This window comes from Eulemur rufifrons, chromosome 1 (genome assembly GCF_041146395.1).
Source record: "Eulemur rufifrons isolate Redbay chromosome 1, OSU_ERuf_1, whole genome shotgun sequence".
NCBI lineage: Eukaryota > Metazoa > Chordata > Mammalia > Primates > Lemuridae > Eulemur > Eulemur rufifrons.
The window spans coordinates 74,727,039-74,747,225 of NC_090983.1; the positions used below are offsets into that span (position 1 = coordinate 74,727,039).

The 20,187-nt window shown below is 34.2% G+C and overlaps 1 protein-coding gene across 3 annotated transcripts in view; it reads right to left on the minus strand.

The window, feature by feature from the left end:
• The window catches only part of ACVR2A (activin A receptor type 2A), an 88,268-nt gene that overhangs the window by 30,724 nt on the left and 37,357 nt on the right, over positions 1-20,187 (minus strand). For 2 of the 3 annotated variants that reach the window (XM_069458149.1, XM_069458090.1), the window contains 3 exons: positions 3,732-3,939; positions 1,392-1,501; positions 1,044-1,198 (listed from right to left, as the gene is read on the minus strand). In XM_069458149.1, the coding sequence (XP_069314250.1) occupies positions 1,044-1,198; positions 1,392-1,501; positions 3,732-3,939 (473 nt within the window). The remainder of the gene's footprint in view (positions 1-1,043; positions 1,199-1,391; positions 1,502-3,731; positions 3,940-20,187) is intronic. The other variant, XM_069458233.1, reaches the window with a different exon arrangement.

The window sequence follows — 20,187 nt, forward strand, 5'->3', positions numbered from 1 at the left end:
TGATCTAAAGCTAACAGGTTGCTTCAAATACTGAGAAAGAAGTGTGTTATATAAATAAAGCTCAGAGGGAAGGAGTTGTTTTGGTAATTATAGAACTTTACCATTTTCTTCAACCAAGTTTTAGCCATTAATCCTACTAGTATTAGAAAAACAAAGTTAAACCAAGAGATCCAGAAGGCTAAGGTAATCTGATCTTAAGAGTTACAACACAGTAAAAACTAGAACTTAGTGATGTGTCAAGCAAGTATAACCAAAAGTTATCAGCTTTCCTAGGCCTGTTGAATATTAACTACTTCCATGAAAAGTCCTCTCATAAAGCACTGGACCAGCGGCAAGTGCCTACATGACAGAAAATGAGGAAAAGTTAAAGAATTTCATCTGATTACCGTCCACACCTATATTTCCAGAAATATTTGGGATGGGGTGAATGTGAATCAAGAGCTTTAAAAAAGTTTTTTGTCTTCAGTACATACTTGATATGCTGCAAACAAAAAAATATGCTTGACCTACCAAGAACACACGGGGAAAAAAGGTTGCTCTTCTGCTCCTCTTCCCTAAAACATTTTTATGGATATATCTTCCTGAAGCCTTTATGAAACCCCTCTTTTCCTACTTTCTTGATTACTTTCCTGGGTCCATTCCTATGGTTTAAAGGATGTTTTGACAAGTCATCTTGAGAAAGGTGCAGAAATTCAGAAATACAGGAGAGGATGGAAGGGTTATGACATCAATTCTTCTCCATCATTAATTACTTCTTAAGAAGCAAAGCAGGTAATACTTAAAAGTATTCGAATAGAAGTAAAACTCTCCAAAGAAGAATAGGAATGGGAATATCTCTCATTCTACTCTACCTTAACCCTTAATTGAGAAAAGTTTAGGACATAGCAAATTAGTAAGTTTGCAAAATCAGCTATAGTTCCCATGACAATAAACTCTCAAAAGTTAACTCCAAAGGAAACATACAAGCTAGTGGGTTTCACCACAGTAATATTTCTCAAAAATATAAAATTTAAAACAGTACAAAGTATAGGACGATAACTTACTTGAGTTGGAACAAGTACAGGAGGGTAGGCCATCTTGTGATGCCTGTACACCCAAAATGCACAAATGACAATCCCCGCAATTAACATAAGTGGCACCAAGGAATAGAGCAGGATATTGTAATAGGGTGGCTTAGGTGTAACTGGATTTGAAGTTGCTGCAGAAAAGAGGGGGAAAAATAACTCAGATTTGGTCTACAAAATGCTATCAAAAACATTTATCGTAGTGTCAAATTTTTGGAAAAGAATAGAATACGAGGAGGTGGGAATAAATTATTCCATCAACACAAATATACTTTGTTTTCAATCTATTAGATGAACAAACCTATGTTTTTTTCCCTGTGAACTTACGCTGTGTGACTTCCATCTCCGGAAAATAAAAAAATTTTTCATTACACATACTGCCCTCACAGCAACAAAAATATACTTCAGGGCTGTCTTTTTTTTCTACACAATCAGTCCTATAAATAAACAGAGGAGGGACAATTAAAATCAATATTATTACCCTGACCCTACCAAAGGTGTTTTTCTTTTTAGAGATAAGATAATGAATGAGTCATTTATATTCAACGTCAAGATACTTATTAATATACAATGATTAAATCTTAAAAGCCAAAAAACATTCCTGGATTCCTGTTACTAAATCTCATCAGAAAAAAAAAACATCAACAACTGATTTTATAACAATCACACTTACTCCTTGAGACTACTGCTTTAATTTGGTTTTGTTTGTTTTTTTTTTTTTTTGAGACAAAGTCTCGCTTTGTTGCCCGGGCTAGAGTGAGTGCCATGGCGTCAGCCTACCTCACAGCAACCTCAAACTCCTGGGCTTAAGCAATCCTTCTGCCTCAGCCTCCCGAGTAGCTGGGACTACAGGCATGCACCACCATGCCCGGCTAATTTTTTCTATACATATTTTAGTTGGCCAGATAATTTCTTTCCATTTTTTTTAGTAGAGACGGGGTCTCGCTCTTGCTCAGGCCGGTCTCGAACTCCTGACCTTGAGCGATCCACCCACCTCGGCCTCCCAGAGTGCTAGGATTACAGGCGTGAGCCACCACGCCCGGCCTAATTTGGTTTTTAATAAGCAATCTATGGAAGCCATCTTTTTTTTGTTTTTTTTTAATTATTAGAAACGCTTGAAGAGGAACCTAAAGTCAATGAGGCAATTTAGGAGTACTTTTGTTCACAGGAAATATAGTTTTCTATACAAAAATACAAATACAAAAATGAGAAAAGTATATATAAAACTCTGAGAGTGTGTGTATATAGATATATACATATATACACACACATGCTAAATGATGCAAGCTCATATCTCATGAGCAGAGCATATTTCAACATCAGAGACCCAAACTATGCGTAAGAATTAATAGTGTTATTTTTTTAAGCATAGATTTAAATTCCCTGAATGCAATGAATAGGGTTGGGATAGGCAACAAGCAGAGAACAAATACATAACAACAAACACAAAAGACCTACTAACTCAACTGATTAGAATTTGGCTGATTTTAAAAAAAGAGAGAGAGAGAGAGAGAGAGAGAGACAGACACTTCTACGTAGGTCCTGCCTAGTTGTTTTGGTAATTAAATTATAGAACTTTACCATTTTCTCCAATCAAGTTTTAGCCATTAATCCTACTAGTATTAGAAAAGCAAAGTTAAGCCAAGAGATCCAGAAGGCTGAGGTAATCTGATCTTAAGAGTTATAACACAGAAAAACTAGAACTTAGTGATGTGTCAAGCAAATATAACCAAAAGTTATCAGCTTTCCTAGGCCTGTTCAAGGTCTTATTCAATGTATTTTGCTATTAGTCACATACAGCTAATCAATGACAGATTTCAGATAATCAGTTGAGGCTCCTGAAAGTGGATCTGGAAGCATCTAGTGTTCGGTGTATATAGCATCATTTTTGGCTCCAAAACTTCTGGTTATCTAAGACTTTGCAGGCTATGCTAGTCTTTAGCATCCACCCACCCACGGTGGAAATCCTGTAGCCCAAACTAAGCCATCAGCCCAAAATCTATGGCACTCCTTACAGAAAGATCATAGGCAGTTAATAACATGATCATTATATTTTATTTCAAGTACAGAATAAAACAATTTAAACAAGACCTTCCAAATAAAATGTAGCTTTCTATGAGGACTGTGTTAGTTCCTAGGGAATTCTGAACATCAAGTTAAAATGTCTGTTGGGGTAAAGAACAAATGCCTCTATGAGAAAAAGAAGAAAAAAGGTAGTAAGATCAATTTCTGCCAGATACATAAAAAAGGAAATGGAAAGAAAACTAAATACTATGATTAAGCTTCATGCTCCTTGAGGATAGATTTTCAACAGATATACTTTCTTTTAAAGCTGTTTTCAAAATCCTTCTTCCTTAATATTGGCATTAGAAAAGTTTATAATCCTAACAACATGGGGAAGGAAATGGTTCTTTCCTAAGAGTGCTTACTATTTGGTAAATTATTCAAAAATATAGCAAAGATAAAATGTAAACATGCCAAATGTATTTTATTACTTTAAAATTCATATCTTGTCATTACAGCATATTGTAATGTTCTTCATAATCCCATCTTTAAAAAAGCAAGAAACATTAAAGAGAAAATTCATGCATTCATCTTTCCCCTTTTAAAAATTGGGGAAGGATGAAAATTCCTCAAACTATCATAAAAAATAAAATATATCCTTACCTGTCATAGCAGTTGATATCATCTAGCCAACAACCTTGTTTTACTATTTCAATGGAACCAGAAATATTCTTCCAGGTAGCAAAACAATGTCGCCGTTTATCTTTGTCACCATAACAGGGTTCAACACCAGTCTGATTGCTTTTGTCTTTTTCCCAATTAGCATTAAAGAAAAGACACTCCTGAGTTTCTGATCTACCAAGTATAGCACCTGTAAGATAATAAAAACAACAGTTTAATGTAACTGTATTAGCTCTTAAAATAAGAGACTGTCTTCCAAGATATCAACTTCAGGTGTTCCTAAAATGTCAGTAATTTACTATCTTCCCAGTGTTATAACTTTGGGTTTTAATTACCAAGTTAATCCTTGTACTTTAAGTATGAGCATAAACATAATAATAGGAAATGACCACATATATCACAAGATTTCTCTGGATAACACTAGTTTCACTTCACTTAAGAACATCCTTAATGAAAAGCAGCAAAAATTGTTAATTTTATTAAATCCCAACCCTTGAGTAGACTACTTTTTAATATTTTGTTTGACAAAATAGGAACTAAACAAAGGTAATTCTGCTGCCTAATGAAGTACAGTTGACCCTTCAACAACTCAGTGGTAAAGGGCACCAACCTCCCACATAGTTGAAAATTGATGGATAACTTATGACTCACCCAAAACTTAATTACTAATAGCCTACTGTAGACTGGAAGCCTTACCAATAACATACATAAATAGTCGATTAACATATATTTTGTAGGTTGAAAGTATTATATATTGTATTCTTACACTAAAGCAAGCTGGAAAAAAAATAAAATCATAAGGAAGAGAAAATACATTTACAGTACTGTATTTATCAATACTATAAGTTTACATCATCTGTTCACAAGTGAATCGCCTGTCTAAACTGCCAGCAATCACTGCTGCAGATCTCAATCTACGGTCAGTATCAATTAATTCAACTTTTTCTTGTAATGGCATGACTTTTCTCTGCTTCTTAGGAGTACTTCCCGCATCACTAGTGGCATTTCATGCGAGTCCCCTGGTGTTGTTATTCAAGGTTTATGGTTTTGCCCTTAACAGGATGAAAATACACAAGAACTGCAAGAGAACACTTTTTACTGCCATATGCAATTCAGTGGAGAGATGAACTGCTCACATGGAGATGATTAGTGTCATAGGGCGTTTTAAGAAATACAACTCTTGAGGCTCACCGAAATAGCAACAGGAGGTGGCTATGAAATTATTACAGTAGGACAGTATGTACTAGTTAATTTTATGCAGTTATGATTTAATATTGCACCTTTATGTTTGTTGACATTTCTCTCAACTGTGAATGGCATCATGTATGGTCTGCGTGTATATGCATAAGTTTTGACAAATTTAACTTCTATAATAGATTTATGTATATTTTATGGTGGAAAATGATGATAAAATAGACAGGTATCTATATACATTGTATGGATGCATGACATAATCTAACTTTTTCTTAATTTTTATTGATATTTCTAGACTACACAGTTCATCTGTGAGCTTTTCAAATTGTTGCAAATCTCCAAAAATTTTTCCAATACATTTATCCAAAAAAAAAAAAAAAAAAAAAAATCCATGTACAAGTGGACCCATGCAGTTCAAACCTCAGCTGTTCAAAGTTCAACTGTATAATGGCTGCCACAAGAAAAAGCCTTTGTATGACAGAGTTGTAAACTCAACAAGCTATGGCTATTCAGACTTGGGGATCTGGCAGACATGTTCTCAAAAGTGAGCCAAGTGAACCTGTTCCTTTAAGAAAAACAACTGACAGTATGCACTACCAATGATAAAATTTAAATTTTCAAGCAAAAATAAAAATTTTGGAAAATTTGTACCTACTGCCATTAGCATGACACCTTTCCAATACAGAATCTTCTGATGAGATCAATGATGATATTAACAAATGTGACCTTTTAATATAGAATAATGAAATGTGCCAATATTTAGAAAGTCTACATAATTCAGAGAACCAATATTTTCCAAACGAGCTATATGTGATGTTACAAAAGTATTCATGGATAAAAAATCCATTCAGTGTGCATGACAGATCAATAGATTTTAATGTCACAATGGACAAAATGTTCATTAATGGTTTCAGATTCCCCACTGCAAATAGCTTTTAAGAAATTATGTCTTATCTAGAAAAGCAAGGTAACTGGAATACTCAAAATTATTCTGAAAATGAAGTACAAAAGAGAATTCTTACTTCCTGATTTTAAGCCTTACCATACAACTTTAGCAATAAAGACAGTGTGGTCTTAATGAAAAGACAGACACGTGCATCAATGGGACAGAATAGAGAATGCAGAAATAGATCCACACATACATGGTCAGAAAAGACGCCAAGGCAATTCAATAGAAAAAAGATACTCTGCAACAATAGATGCTGGACCAACTGAACATCCATATGACCTGCTCCCCCACAAAAAAAACCCCACAACCTCAACCCACATCTCACGCCATATACAAAAATTCTAAATATATCATAGACCTAAAAATACCTGAAACTATTAAACTTCCAAAAGAAAACATATGAAAAATCTTTGTGACCTTGACTTATGAAAGATTTCTTAGAACACAAAACACATGAACAACAAAAGAAAGAATTAATAATAGAACCTCAAAAATTTCTACTCTTTGAAAGTTAAGGGAGAAGAAAAAAGAAAAGTCACAGATTGTGAAAAAAATACCTGCAAAACACATTTCTAAAAATGGACTGATATTTAAAATATATAAAGACCTCTGACAACTCAAACATAAGAAAACACACTGTCCAATTACAAGAAGAGATATGAATGGAAAAACTCTACATGAAAACCTACTCAACATTATCAATCATTAGGGAAATGCAAACTAAAACCACAATGAAATACCTATTAGAATGAGTAAAACAAAACAAAAACAAACAAAAAAACAGACAATATTAAGTGTTGCTGAGTATGTGGGCAACTGGGACTTTCTCACACATTGGTGGTGTTAACGCAAAATGGTCCAGCCACTTTGGAAAACAGTTTTACAGCTTCCTATTGAAAACATTTGTACACGCAAAAATCTGTATGTGACTGTTTAGAGTGGCTTAATTTTATAACATCCCCAAACTGAACATGACCCCACGTCCATCTCTGGTAAATGGAGAAGCAAACAGTCCTACAATAAAAAGGAATGAACTGGTGATAGCGGCAACATGGATGAATCTCAAACATGATGCAAGTGAAAGAAGAGAGACTCAAAAGGTTGTCCCGTATGATTCCATTTACACAATATTCTGGAAAAGGCAAAATTATAAGGGCAGAAATCAGCTCAGAGATTGTCAAAATCTGGGAGGGGAAAGGAGTTGATTACAAAAGGGCATGAGGAAACTGGGATGACAGAAATGTCTAACAGCTTGACTGTGGTGATGTTGTATGACTATATATATGGGTCATACATTCTAATCAAAACTCATAGAATTGTACATCTGAAACAGTACATTTTATTCTATATAAATTATACTTCAATAAACCTGAGTTTAAGAAAAAGAAATATAAAAGAAACTACCACTTGCTGAGTTATGGTATGGTACCAAAGAAAAATGTCCACAACTATCTGAAAAATTTGTTAAAATACTATTCCTTTTTTTCTAATTATATATTTGTGTATGGCCAGATTTCTTTCATATACTTTAATCAAAATAACATATCACAACAATTTGAATGAAGAAATAGATATAAGTATACAGTTTCCTTCTACTAATGCAATCATTAAAGAGATCTGCAAATATTTCATTCAGTTTTTGTTTTGTTAAATATTTTCATGAAAATCATTCTTTTACTAACATAATGCATTTATTATTGCTATTTTAAACAAATATTTAGAAATTTTCTATCTTAATTAATATGATAAATATTGATAGATATAACTCACATAAATAAAAATTTCTTTGAGCTCTAAAGAAATCTTGAGACCAAAAAGTTTGAGAATAGCTACTCTACAATGTACTAGACCAGTGCAGAGATGGAATTATTTGTGTAGTATCTGTGGGCAGTGATGGTGCTATGGACTTCCTCTCAACCATGGAAGAAATAATTGCATGAACTGTCGTATTGTAAACTATGCTGGTAACTCCATCTCAACTGTATTCTACAAAAGGTCTGTTACTACTACGTATCTGTACACAAACAGTAGCCATTTTCTAAATTATTACTTTTCAAAAACTTGCTGAGAATATAAGCAAACTAAGTTTTCTCTTTTGCCAAATAATCCAAAAACACTAACTCACTACCCACAGTGTTATCTTAAAACAGGGATTACAAATTTTTTATGGAAAGATCCAGACAGTAAATATTTTAGGCTCTGCAGGTCACATGGTCTGTTGCAACTCTTCAATTCTGCCCTTAAAGCACAAAAGCATCCACAGACAGTAAATGCATGAGCATGGTTATGTTCCAATAAAACTTTACTTATATGGACACTGAATACCAAATGTAATGTAGTTTTTACATCTCACAAAATATTCTTTGTTGGTTTTTTTCCAACCATCTAAAAAATATAAAACTCATTCTTAGCTTTGAGCTGGATTTGGTCCACAGGTTGTATGGTCTCTGCCACCCCCTATCTTAACATCCTAATTCCAACAGTCTGGCTAATCTGCCTTTTGTTTGTTTTGTGTTGTGGGGGAAGGGAGTCCCGTGAATTATCACCCATTTAATTCATGTTAAAAAACCCTATGTAATTATTTCCAATTTCCAAAAGAAAAATCCACTGAGGCTTAGAAGTATCCCTTAAACTAAACTGACAAAAAAAATTAAACGTTGCCTAGAACAGAACTGCCAAATAAGTTTCACCTTTGGTGTCAATTCCAATCAATGAACAGTGGCTGCCTGGAGCACTGTACTGAGAAGGATTTGGAGGATTTTTTTTAGAGAGCATTTTATATTATGGAAGAGAAGGGGAGAAACATCAGTGTCTCATATTTGCCCTTCCTACTCTAGATAAAAGATAAACTATTTATTACTAAAAAGTTATTTTATTAAAAAGTTATTTCCACCACTGATTTTTTAAATGTAAATATGATTTCTGGATGATTTTCTAGATCTAGACTATCATTTGGCTGAGATTTTCACAGGTAGAAAGAAAACTGCTTATGGGGACTACTGTGACACCCCTCCTCAAGCTGATTCTGTAATCAGTCTCTAACCCATCACATCTCTAAACACTAAATAACATAATTATAAAATAAAATTATATGTATTTTTATATCCTTAAGCTTACATTATGATTTTAAAGGTATAGTTCTAAAAAGGATGGCAAAGTTATTTACATATATTAAGTGTTAACAGTAGCTCCTAATTTATAATTTTCTGAAACTTTAACTCTCTACCCATAGGTTTATTCTATCAAAGTAACTCCAAATAGTTAATACTGCCATTTCAAAAGAAATAAATAGGCATAAAAGGTTTGCATGCAGGGTTTAGTACAGTGGTTCTTAATCAATGATGTGCATCGGAATCCCTTCTATATTTTGTCACATTCATATGTTTGAGGACCACTATGTAGGTCCTGGGAAGGGGTAGCTGAAAAGTACAATATGGGGATATATAAATACATATACATATGTATGTGTATTATATACATATATACAATATAAATATATATGTGTTGTGTGTGTATACATACTATACTAATGGTGTCATGAAATTCCTCTCAACTATGGAGGAAATAATAGCATCAACTGACATACTGCAAACTATGCTGGTAACTGTAACTCAACTGTATTCTATAAAAGAAGGGCTGCTACTTCTAATATACATAGTTTGTGTTCATGTTTTTTGTTTGTTTGGCTGGTTGGTTGATTGGCTGTTTTACAAAGACTCAACGGTGATCTAATGTTCCTCCCTAGTGAAGAACCACTAGCTTAAGAGACTACAGCCTGAACCTGGAATCTAGTCCCCAAACTGTGACCTTAAACAAACTACCAAGCCCCTCACTACCTTGTTCCCACGTCTGTAAAATTAAGCAGATAGAATCAATTTCCAAATTCTTTTCCAGACCCATAATTTATGCTCAGTCTAGTTACAGTAAATCAGTGAGTGTAGTCACATAATCCAGTATCAGAGTAAATTCAGATAATAGTTCCATATTCAAAGTAGCACTTACGCCTTAATGATTTGCTTCATTTTTTCCTACCATTTAAACAACAACAACAACAGAAAAAAACCAGCAATACACAGAACCTGAAATTTGGTAGGATATCTGGCCATAAAATAACATTGCAAAAGTCATGTTCAATTTTAAAATATTCATATGAGACAAAGTAAATTTCATTTAAAGCAACTACATCTGAGGACAATCCAGGTTTTTTTCAATGAAGCATTAAAATAATATACCAACACTAAGTTTACACAATCTCTTCCAGAAACAGAATAAGAGGTACTATTTCCCAACTCATTTTACGAGGCCAGTATTAACCTTGATACTAAAAACAGACAAAGATAGCACAAAAAGAAAAACACAGACTAGTATCTCTCATTAACTTAGTTGAAAAAGTCCTCAACAAAATTTTAGTGAAGAAAATCCAACAATGAATTTTTAAAAAGAAAAATAAAAGTACTACACCACAACTAACTAGGATTTATTCCAGACATGCAAGGCTGGATCAACATTCAAAAATCAATCAATGCAATCTACCAAATCGACAGGTTAAGTGTGAAAAATTATTTGGTCTTATCAATTGTCACAGAAAAAGCATTAGACAAAATTTAACACCCATTCATGGTAAAAAATTATCAGTACACTAAGAATAGAGGGGAACTTCCTCAATGCTATAAAAAGCATCTACCAAAAAAACCTACAGTTGATGTCATGCTTAATGGTAAAGAGCAAATGTTTTCACTCTAGTATCAGAAACAAGGCAATGATTCCACTCTCACCACTCTTATTTAACATAGTACTGAAAGCTCTAGCAATAAGGCAAGAAAAAGAAAATCGAGGTCACACTAGCTAGAAAAGAAAAAATAAAATTACTTATTTGCAGACGACATGCTTATCAATGTAGAAAATCCCACGGAATCTTAAAAACTCCAAGAACTAATAAATGAATACAGTAAAGTCACAGGATATAAGATCAACACACAAAAATCAACTGCATTTCTATATACTGACAACGAATAAGTAAAACCAAAATTTAAAATGCAATACCATTTACAACTGTCCAAAGAAAATAAAACAGATATAATCTAACAAAACCCAAACAGGATCCATATGATGAAAATTATAAAATGGTGATGAAAGAAATCAAAGAAGACCTAAACACTTGGACAGAAATACTGTGCTCAAGAATTGGGAGACTCAACATAATAAAGATGTCAATTCTCCCTAAACAGATTTATAGGTTTAATGCAACTCATATTAAAATCTCTGCAAATTTGTTTGTAGTCATAAAGAAGCTTATTCTAAAAATTTTTTAAAAAGAATAAAATGGGAGAAATCACTCTCCACTTTGCTGATGTTAAGGCTTACAATGCAGCTGCAGTAATTCAGACAGTATGGTATTGGCGGAAGGATAGACCACTGGGGCAGAAAGAGAACCCAGAAAGAGATCCACATAAATATGCCTAATTAATTTTTAACAAATGAGCAAAGGAAATTCAATGGAGGAGGGATGGCTTTTTAAATAAATGGCTGTGGAGCAACTGGACATAGTTCAAGCAAGTACACAATCAATGCCTTCCCCTGGCTATCTATTGTTATTCTAGTAGTTCCAGAAAGCCCAGCTCTTGAAGAAAGCATCCCATGCTAAATCTCTCCATATAGTGACAATTTTCAAGTTTTCTGAAGGTTATGTATAAGAAAATCCTGAAAGTCCTTTAATCAGGACTACTTCTCCCCAACTACACACTATCTGACATCCAATATAAAATGCTTTATTTATTTATTGTTTTTAATCAGTTGTCTATACATGCCCTTTTTTTACATGTCAGAATACCACTGGGGGTTAGTTTTAAGTGTTTTCACCATAAAAAATAAGTGAGGTAATGCATATGTTAATTATTAATAGCTTGGTTTAGCCATTCCGCAATGAATATGTATTTCAAGCCATGTTGTTCATGATAGACACAATTTTTGTCAATTAAAAAAATTAATTTTTTTAAAAAAGAATGATGGCTACCTGGTATAAGGACCAGGGAGGCTACATAAGTGAGAGCAGGCTAAACTGACATGTCTTTATTTAGATAGGATAGAAGGTGATGATAGACTGGCATGACCTCCACCAGACTGTTTCTTGCTGACAAATGATATAATTAATTCATAATTGAATCCCTAATATCTAACACAATGCTTGAAACTCAGAAGGTACTCAATTAATATTTGGTGACTTCATCAACAAATAGATGTAGTCAATCACAACATATCTGTATGTTGCTTAATATGAAATTAAATTCTTTTTCAATAGTTTCCCTTCCTCAAGCTTTGTCTTTTTGTCGAGCATAGGTAGAGTCAGTTAGAATGTGTCATTCTCAATATGATAAAATATCTAACCATTTTATCATTGGCATTAAAGAATTTTTGTGGTCTGTAGCTTTGAATCAAATAAATGTAATACAAGTATTTCAAAAAGAAAAAAAAAAGAATGCCATTGGGTCTCAGACTATCCATCTTACTTGCCCTCCAAACGCAAATAGTACTTAATGAACAATAAAATGCATAAACACAACGTAACAACTGAATAAAAACTCACCAACTACTACTGCTTTTTTCCCCACTCTTTGAAACAGGTGGATGGAATGAAAATATCTTTTACAATTATGTACTGCATTACATTTTTTTCTGATTAAGATGACAATGTCTTTCACAGCCCTCCGACCAGACTTATCCTACCACAATTTTCCCACGTATGAAACCAACATTAAAAGAAAAAAAAAAAAATTGTTTTGACAACTTACAAATCTGAGGAATTTCTGAAAAAATATTCTAATATTATGTGAAACTATCCACAGGTCACTGACATTACAGTATAAAGAGGTATGCAATTGAATGTCTTCCCTAAACTTGTGCCTCCCACAGGCAACTTAGTCCTCTAAGAAGGGTTAATGAGGTTTCAAATATAACAAATCCAACTTGAAAAACAATGCTTGTTTCCTTTTCACATGACACTGCTTCTGGCAATCTGGAGGCAGACCCTAAGTCCAGAGAATCAGCTATAGAAGACAGATAAAATTTAATGATGCTTTTAATCCAAAACATCTTACAGTACAAATTTTAAAAGTAGCATGACAAATACTATACAAAAGAATGATTTGGGGTAAGTAATGGGGAAATTCTGATGTAGTACAATCCTTCATGGCACCAGGAAACCCTACAATAAGTAAATGTATACAGAATTTTTTATTAGTTCAACAAGTATTAATTAATAGCATCCTACTATTTTTAGGTAGTTGTCCAACTATGCAGAAACTTATGAGCTACCATAAATGAATAAATATTACGCCACTCTCAAAATGAAGGATTTTCCAACTTTTGCCAATGAAAAGGTTTTTTTAAATTCTGACCAACTTGAAATATAAAAACTTCTGTATACTTATATAACATAGTCCAATGTATATTTTATTAACTTATTTTTATGAATGTTTTAAAATCACAAAGCACACCGATTTTACAAAACAATTTTATTTAAACTTTACATATGTCTTCAACAGGTGTCCTCTTGTTATTTTCTTTTTGGGAAATCTAAAAGTATCCTAAAGCGAATAATCTTCACTTCCATTTAAGTAGTTTTGAGAAGCAATACTTTGTGAAATCATATATAATATTATCACTGAAAATGTTTTTCCAGGCCACAAATGTCCATTCCCATAATATTAAGACAGTTGGCTTTTTAATTATTCTATAAGTAAATACAGTGATCTTCACAAACTATTTACATATTACTTTTAAGAGTTATCTTTTAAAGGATTTTTTTTTACAACAAATTGTAAGAGTATAACTCCCTGTCCCCTGAATAATTTTGAATTTGTTTAAACTCTTTACAACCCCTTCTACCTATTTTCCTCAGGAACACTCTATTAACATTCAAAACTAGCAATGACTGGTATCATTTCAAGCTCACCTGTCTTCTCCAAACATAGTTCTGTTCAAAATAAAATAATTGTGAAAGAGCTTAAAAATATTAAAAATTAATATAAGATTACTATTCTTTCGAGGTATAATTTTTTAGAGAAAACTTCGTCTTATACTGAAATATACAGAAAAAGAACTGATCATATGCTTGTACCATAAATTAAAACACCAAGATGAGGGCTATAGATAAATGCAATAGGAATTTGGAGATAATGACCTTAGGACCTGTATTAGAGTATGAGCTTCTAAAACAAGGCCAGTTATCTCTGTATCATCAGTGCCAGGCACTGTATAGGAACTTAATAAATGTGCACTAAACCAATTCACAAGGCCTACAATAATTAAAAAAAAACGCTTTATGGAGGAAATAACACAAAGGCAGGGGTGGGGAACCTGCAGCCTTAAGGCCACCTATAGCCTTCTAGGTCCTTAAGGTGGGGCCTTTTGACTGGATCCAAATTTTACAGAACAAATCCTTTTATTGTTATTAATACATTTTTGTTCATCTTTTATATTTTTATTTTGTTTTTTAAATGAACATATTTAAAATAAAAAAGAATAAAGTAAGTTTCAAGGAAATAATCCTCTCAGATTGACTGGCACAAGTAGAACATAAGTAAGCCATAGGGGCTCAACTGACAGCTGGTACACTCATGATTTAGTTCTAACTTCCCTCACCTGACTGGTGCCACTACCCCACAAGGCTGGTTGGTGAAAGTTTATGGAGGTCAAGTATGCCAGTCTATTATCAGCTTATGACAATACTGCACTGTGCTTCTGTCTGAAGTGGAATTAGTTGCATAACTCGACAGTATTTTTTAATTCTTTTTTTTTTTTTTTTGAGACAGTCTCCCTCTGTCGTCCTGTAGCTCACTGAAACCTCAAACCCTTGGGTGAAGGGATCCTCTTGTCTCAGCCTCCCAAGTAGCGGGGACTACAGGCGTGAGCCACGATGCCTGGGTAATTTTTCTATTTTTAGTAGAGACACAGGGTCTTGCTCTTGCTCAGGTTGGTCTCCAACTCCGGAGCTCAAACAATCCTCCCGCCTGAGCCTGCCAGTGTGCTAGGATTACAGGTGTGAGCCACCATGCCCGGCCAGTATCCTTTAATTCTGTCTGCTTAACAGCCCATCCAGGCAAAGAAGACCAAGGGAACACTGAAGGAATAAAACAGATTTTTTAATGAGGATTGGGAATTGCAATATTATCTTGCTTCTGCTAAAGATAAGATAATTTGCTTGCATTGTGATATTGCAATATCAACATTAAAGAAATTCAATGTTCATCTGCATTATAACACTCATAAGGACCACAAATATTTTGAATTAGAGGGAGAGGTATGGAAGGTTGTACTGCACAAATTAAAAGATGAAAAGCAAAGACAATTCTTTCAAGCTGCAATAAGACCTTGAAATAATGTCACTGAAGCAACTTATAAAGTAGCTTATATACTTGGGGGAAAAAGGGAAGGCATTCAGTGACGGAGAAATTGTGAAAGAATGCATTGTTAAAGCTGTAGGATGCCTAGACCCCGATAATGTTCCAATGTACAAACAAATGCCTCCTTCAAGCAGAACCATAACTGATCGGCAACACGAACTAGCCTTCAACTTAACAGAACTTCACGTAATATTTCAAAAGGAAAATACATATTATTTAACGGCATTGGATGAATCAACTGATAATACTGACTTACTTGGTGCAGGTTTTATACTTCACTTGGGTCATAACAGAAGATTTTCTTTGCTATGAAGAGTTACTTGCTTTGGGCACTCTTGGGAACAGAACATGGAGAATAGGTATCTTCAACAACTGTCAAGATAAATGTTGTGAAGTTGGACTGAATTTGGTAAATTACTGAGTGTACAGACAGTGCACCTTCCATGGTAGGAAAACATGAATGGTTTATTGCACAGATAAAGCATTAAGGATCCAGATGCTCTCATTTCTTTTCATTATATCTTGCATCAGCAAAATCTCTGTGCTAAAGCTACTACTTTAAGTGACACCTTGAAACAAGTTGTAAGTATTGTTCACAATATTCGTGCAAATGTAACACAGCATCATCAGTTTCATAACATGCTAAAGTTGAACAACGAGGTATTCCATGTGAATTTGCCATAAAGTGTGTTGGCTATTGCAGGGACAGATGTTAGCCAAAATTTATCTCCATGAGAACAGACAGTTAAATTTTATAAAGACCAGCATGAGCAATGTGAATTATTGAAAGAAGATTTCTATAGGAATGCAGCATTTCTGTGTGATAGCATGTCAAACAAAAACAACTTGAATATTTCTTTGCAAGATAAAACTAAGTCTATACATGATACGTGGCAAAAAAAAATCCAAGCATTTCAAAAAAAGCTATCTTTTTTCAAAACATTTCTTCAAAAGAAAATTTCGGATAAACATTTTCCCCCATTAGCAAAGATCATTGACGAGCAGGATGATATATGCAAATCATTTGAAGAATATGCACCTATTAATTGGAGAATACAATGAAAGGTTCACTGACTTTGAGAATCATGACATCACACTCAAATTAGCATTTCAGCCTCCCTTAGTTGATATCACGAAGAAGACACCTAAAGAACTACAAATGGAATTGATTGAGCTCTCAGATGACATTTTAAAGTCATTGTTTGATGCTAAGAAAGATCCAATTGAAATATGGAAAAATGCAGAATACCCATGCCTTCAGCAACATTCCTGAAAAATGCTTTCTTGCTTTTCAACCGCTTATTGCTGCAAATATACATTCTCCTACCTAACCCAAATCAAGATGACCTTAAGGTCACAAATGACTGATACCTACCTACAGAACAACTGAAACTGCAGACCCTCCATGCTGCAACCAAATATTCAAATGCTTTCCAACAAAAAGCAGACAGAACAAAGTCGTTAAAAGGTTAGTTAACTTTAAAATAGTTTTCATTTTTTGAAATTATTAAATACACAGTAGATTTTTACAAAATAATGTACATTTTTAAGTATATCTAATAGAAGTCTCTTGAATGTGGCCTTATTTGATTACAGCTAAATTAATGCAGCCTCCCAACATGACAAGGTTCCCCACTCCTGTACTAAGGAGAGACAAAACTAAGGTAAACAGAGGCAGAGAAGATGAAGACCAAATAAGCAGGGCTGTGAATAAGCAGTATTTGACAAGACTGCCCTCATTGAACTAGAACATTCCATATTCTAATTTTTCTGTTGAGACAGGGTCTCACTCTGTTGCCCAGGCTAGAGTACAGTGGCATCACCATAGCTCACTGCAACCTCAAACTCCTGGGCTCTAGCGACCCTCCTGCCTCAGCCTCCTAAGCAGCTGAGAATACAGGTACATCCCACCATGCCTGGATAATTTTTTTTTTTTTTTTTTTATAGAGACGAGGTCTTGCTAAGTTGCCCAGGCTGGTCTCAAATTCCTGGCCTGAAGCAATCCTCCCCACTCAGCCTTCCGAAGTACTATGATTACAGGTGTGAGCCACTACACCTAGCGCAGCCCATTCCATTTTCGTTAGTATACTGGACATAGTACACTGGGTATAATTAGGACAGGTTTGGAAGACATCAAAAGAATAGAAGCAGCATTTTAAAGATTAATCCAAAAACAATGAGTAAACTGTGCTGGAATGGAAAGAAACTCAGGAAGCCATATTAACTATCCAATAAAAACCAAGGGTTTACAATATCCATACTGACTAAATGGCCATAGACATCAGAAGGATTGACAAATTAGAACACAGAGATCAAGGTTATTTGATCTCCCTTAGCATTAGAAAAAGATGAAAACGATTTGGTTTTCTTGGGTTAGGTAGGTGGCTGTTTCTAAATGTTTTCTAAGTTTTGACAAAACAAAGCTTGCTTCATACATATTTATCCTGTTTCTCTTTGTTGCTAATTCTCTTCCTGATATTCAGTCTTACCATTATGAAAGATATACTGTATATTGTCCAGAATAAGTTAGATATCTTCAAAGATAGGAAACAACTGAAAATTGTTTTTGCCTACAAGCCACAAAATGTGTGGGGTATCTATTAGGTTATTAAGTATGAAATGTCTGATTTCCTTAAGTACTAAGTTTGACAACTGATATCTCTGACATTTCACTTTGACACTTCTTGTTTTATATTTATTGTGAAGGTACATCCATAGTCTTTCAAATGTACAGTTTGGCTTGTGGTTATCTTTCAATTTTTTTTTTTAGAGCAATTTTTGTGAAACCATGGATAAAACAAATATTTGTGTTATTTCAAATATGAGTTCCGTTGTGGAACTGATGCAGCGCAGACAGCTCAAAATATCAACAAAGTGTTTGGGAAGGATCTGGCTAATGAACGCACAACACGGTGATGGTTTGAGACGTTCCATTCTGGTGATTTTAATATTGAAAATGAGCTACATGGGTGACCTGAGACCAAGGTGGATAATAATGAGCTGAAAGCTGTAGTGGAAGCAAATCCATCTCAACCTACAAGTGAATTAGCAACATGGATTCATGTTACTATTCCAACAGTATTGGACCATTTAAGACAAAATGGCAAGGTAAAGAAGCTGGATAGATGGGAACCACATGAATTAAATGAGTGTCAGAAGAGAAATCACCTAGAAGCTTGCTTTTCCTTGCTGGCAAGACATAAAGGCGAACCATTTCTACACCATAATTATTATGTGTGATGAAAAATGGATTCTTTTTGACAATCCCAAGTGTTTGGCACAATGGTTGAACAAACACGAACTGCCCAAATACCAAATATTCATCCCAAAAAGCTAATGGTGTCTGTTTGGTGGTATAGCGCTGGTATTATCCATTACAGCTTCATGAAACCTGGTCAGTCAATTACAGCCGATGTCCACTGCAATCAATTGGATAAAATGATGAGGATGTTTGTAATTAAGCAGCCATGATTGGTCAACAGAGACAGGCCAATTGTCTTGCAAGACAACGCTTGGCCACGTGTTGCACAAACAATGCTGCTCAAACTACAGAGGCTAGACTTGGAGACTCTCTGTCATCCACCATAGTCATCAGACCTTGCACCAACTGACTACCATTTCTTCAAGGCTTTGGGCCACTTCTTGCAAGGAAAGATATCCAATTTTCAACAAGCTGTGGAAAACTCCTTTTGTGATTTCATTGTCACTCGCTCTCCAGGCTTCTTCGCTGCTGGCATACACCAGCTACCATGAAGACAGCAAAACTGTGTTGACACTTCAGGTGCATACTTTGATTAATTGTACTGCTTCTTCTTTGAGATATAATAAACTACAATTTTGATTCAAAATCAGACATTCCATATTTAATGACCTACCATAAATGCCCAGGTTTTAAGATTAGAATAGTTCTACGCAGTTCTCTGGCACTCTTTCAAAAGATGAATTACATCAAAACAAATATAAAGTACACACAAGTTTTACTTAGACAGCAAAACTGATTTCTGATATTAGATGTTCATCTTTGCGGGGAGGAGAGGAGATTATGGTGACTGAAGCTAGAGGCCAATACTCCTATCAGAATTAACGGGCTATTTAAAAAAATGTACAAAAACTGAAATTGTGCATAAATTTGAAAGAATAAGAGATGCAGGGTAAATTCTCAAAATCAGAACAGAGCTCCTAAAAAGATAGATTAAGGAAACACAAAGTAGTTCCTACTAAAAACAATGTATTAATGCAAGTCTCAATTACACTGAAAAGACATTACATACATTAATGTTTTTCAATGCTTTGTAATACTTGGGAAGATACAGACCTTCTTTTTAGTAAATCATCAAACTTTGACACAAAAAAAGTAAAAATGGATCATTTCTACTTGCTATGAAATATCGCCCTTAAGGAATCAACAATGTCAAGAGAGAGAAACTTAAATAAACACACACACACACACACACACACACACACTTTAATCAAAGCAGTGCCTCGCAGTTTAGAACCAGTAATTGAATAAAATTAACAATATCTATTACAGTGGTTTAAATAAAGTAAAAGAAGGTAAAGTGATAATTCACTATATTAAATAAAAACAGATACGGAATCACTTAAAAGGCCTCAATCACCAATAGCTTTTTTCGTATTTCTAACCATATTGCTTCAACTTACAAGGGGCAAAATTCCTAGTAATAAAAAATTTTATTACTTTTGTGTGTTATGTAATTTCTTTCCCATTTGAAAAATCATTTTAATAATTTGTTTCTATACAATAACAAGTACATTATAGGTCTTTCAGTATCCTTTCTTTTCTATATTTATACATATCCTAGCGGCAGTCACCTTCCCTATTTGGCTGCCTTGGGCTGCTTTTAAGCACTATGAAAAGTAAGACTGCCCAAAA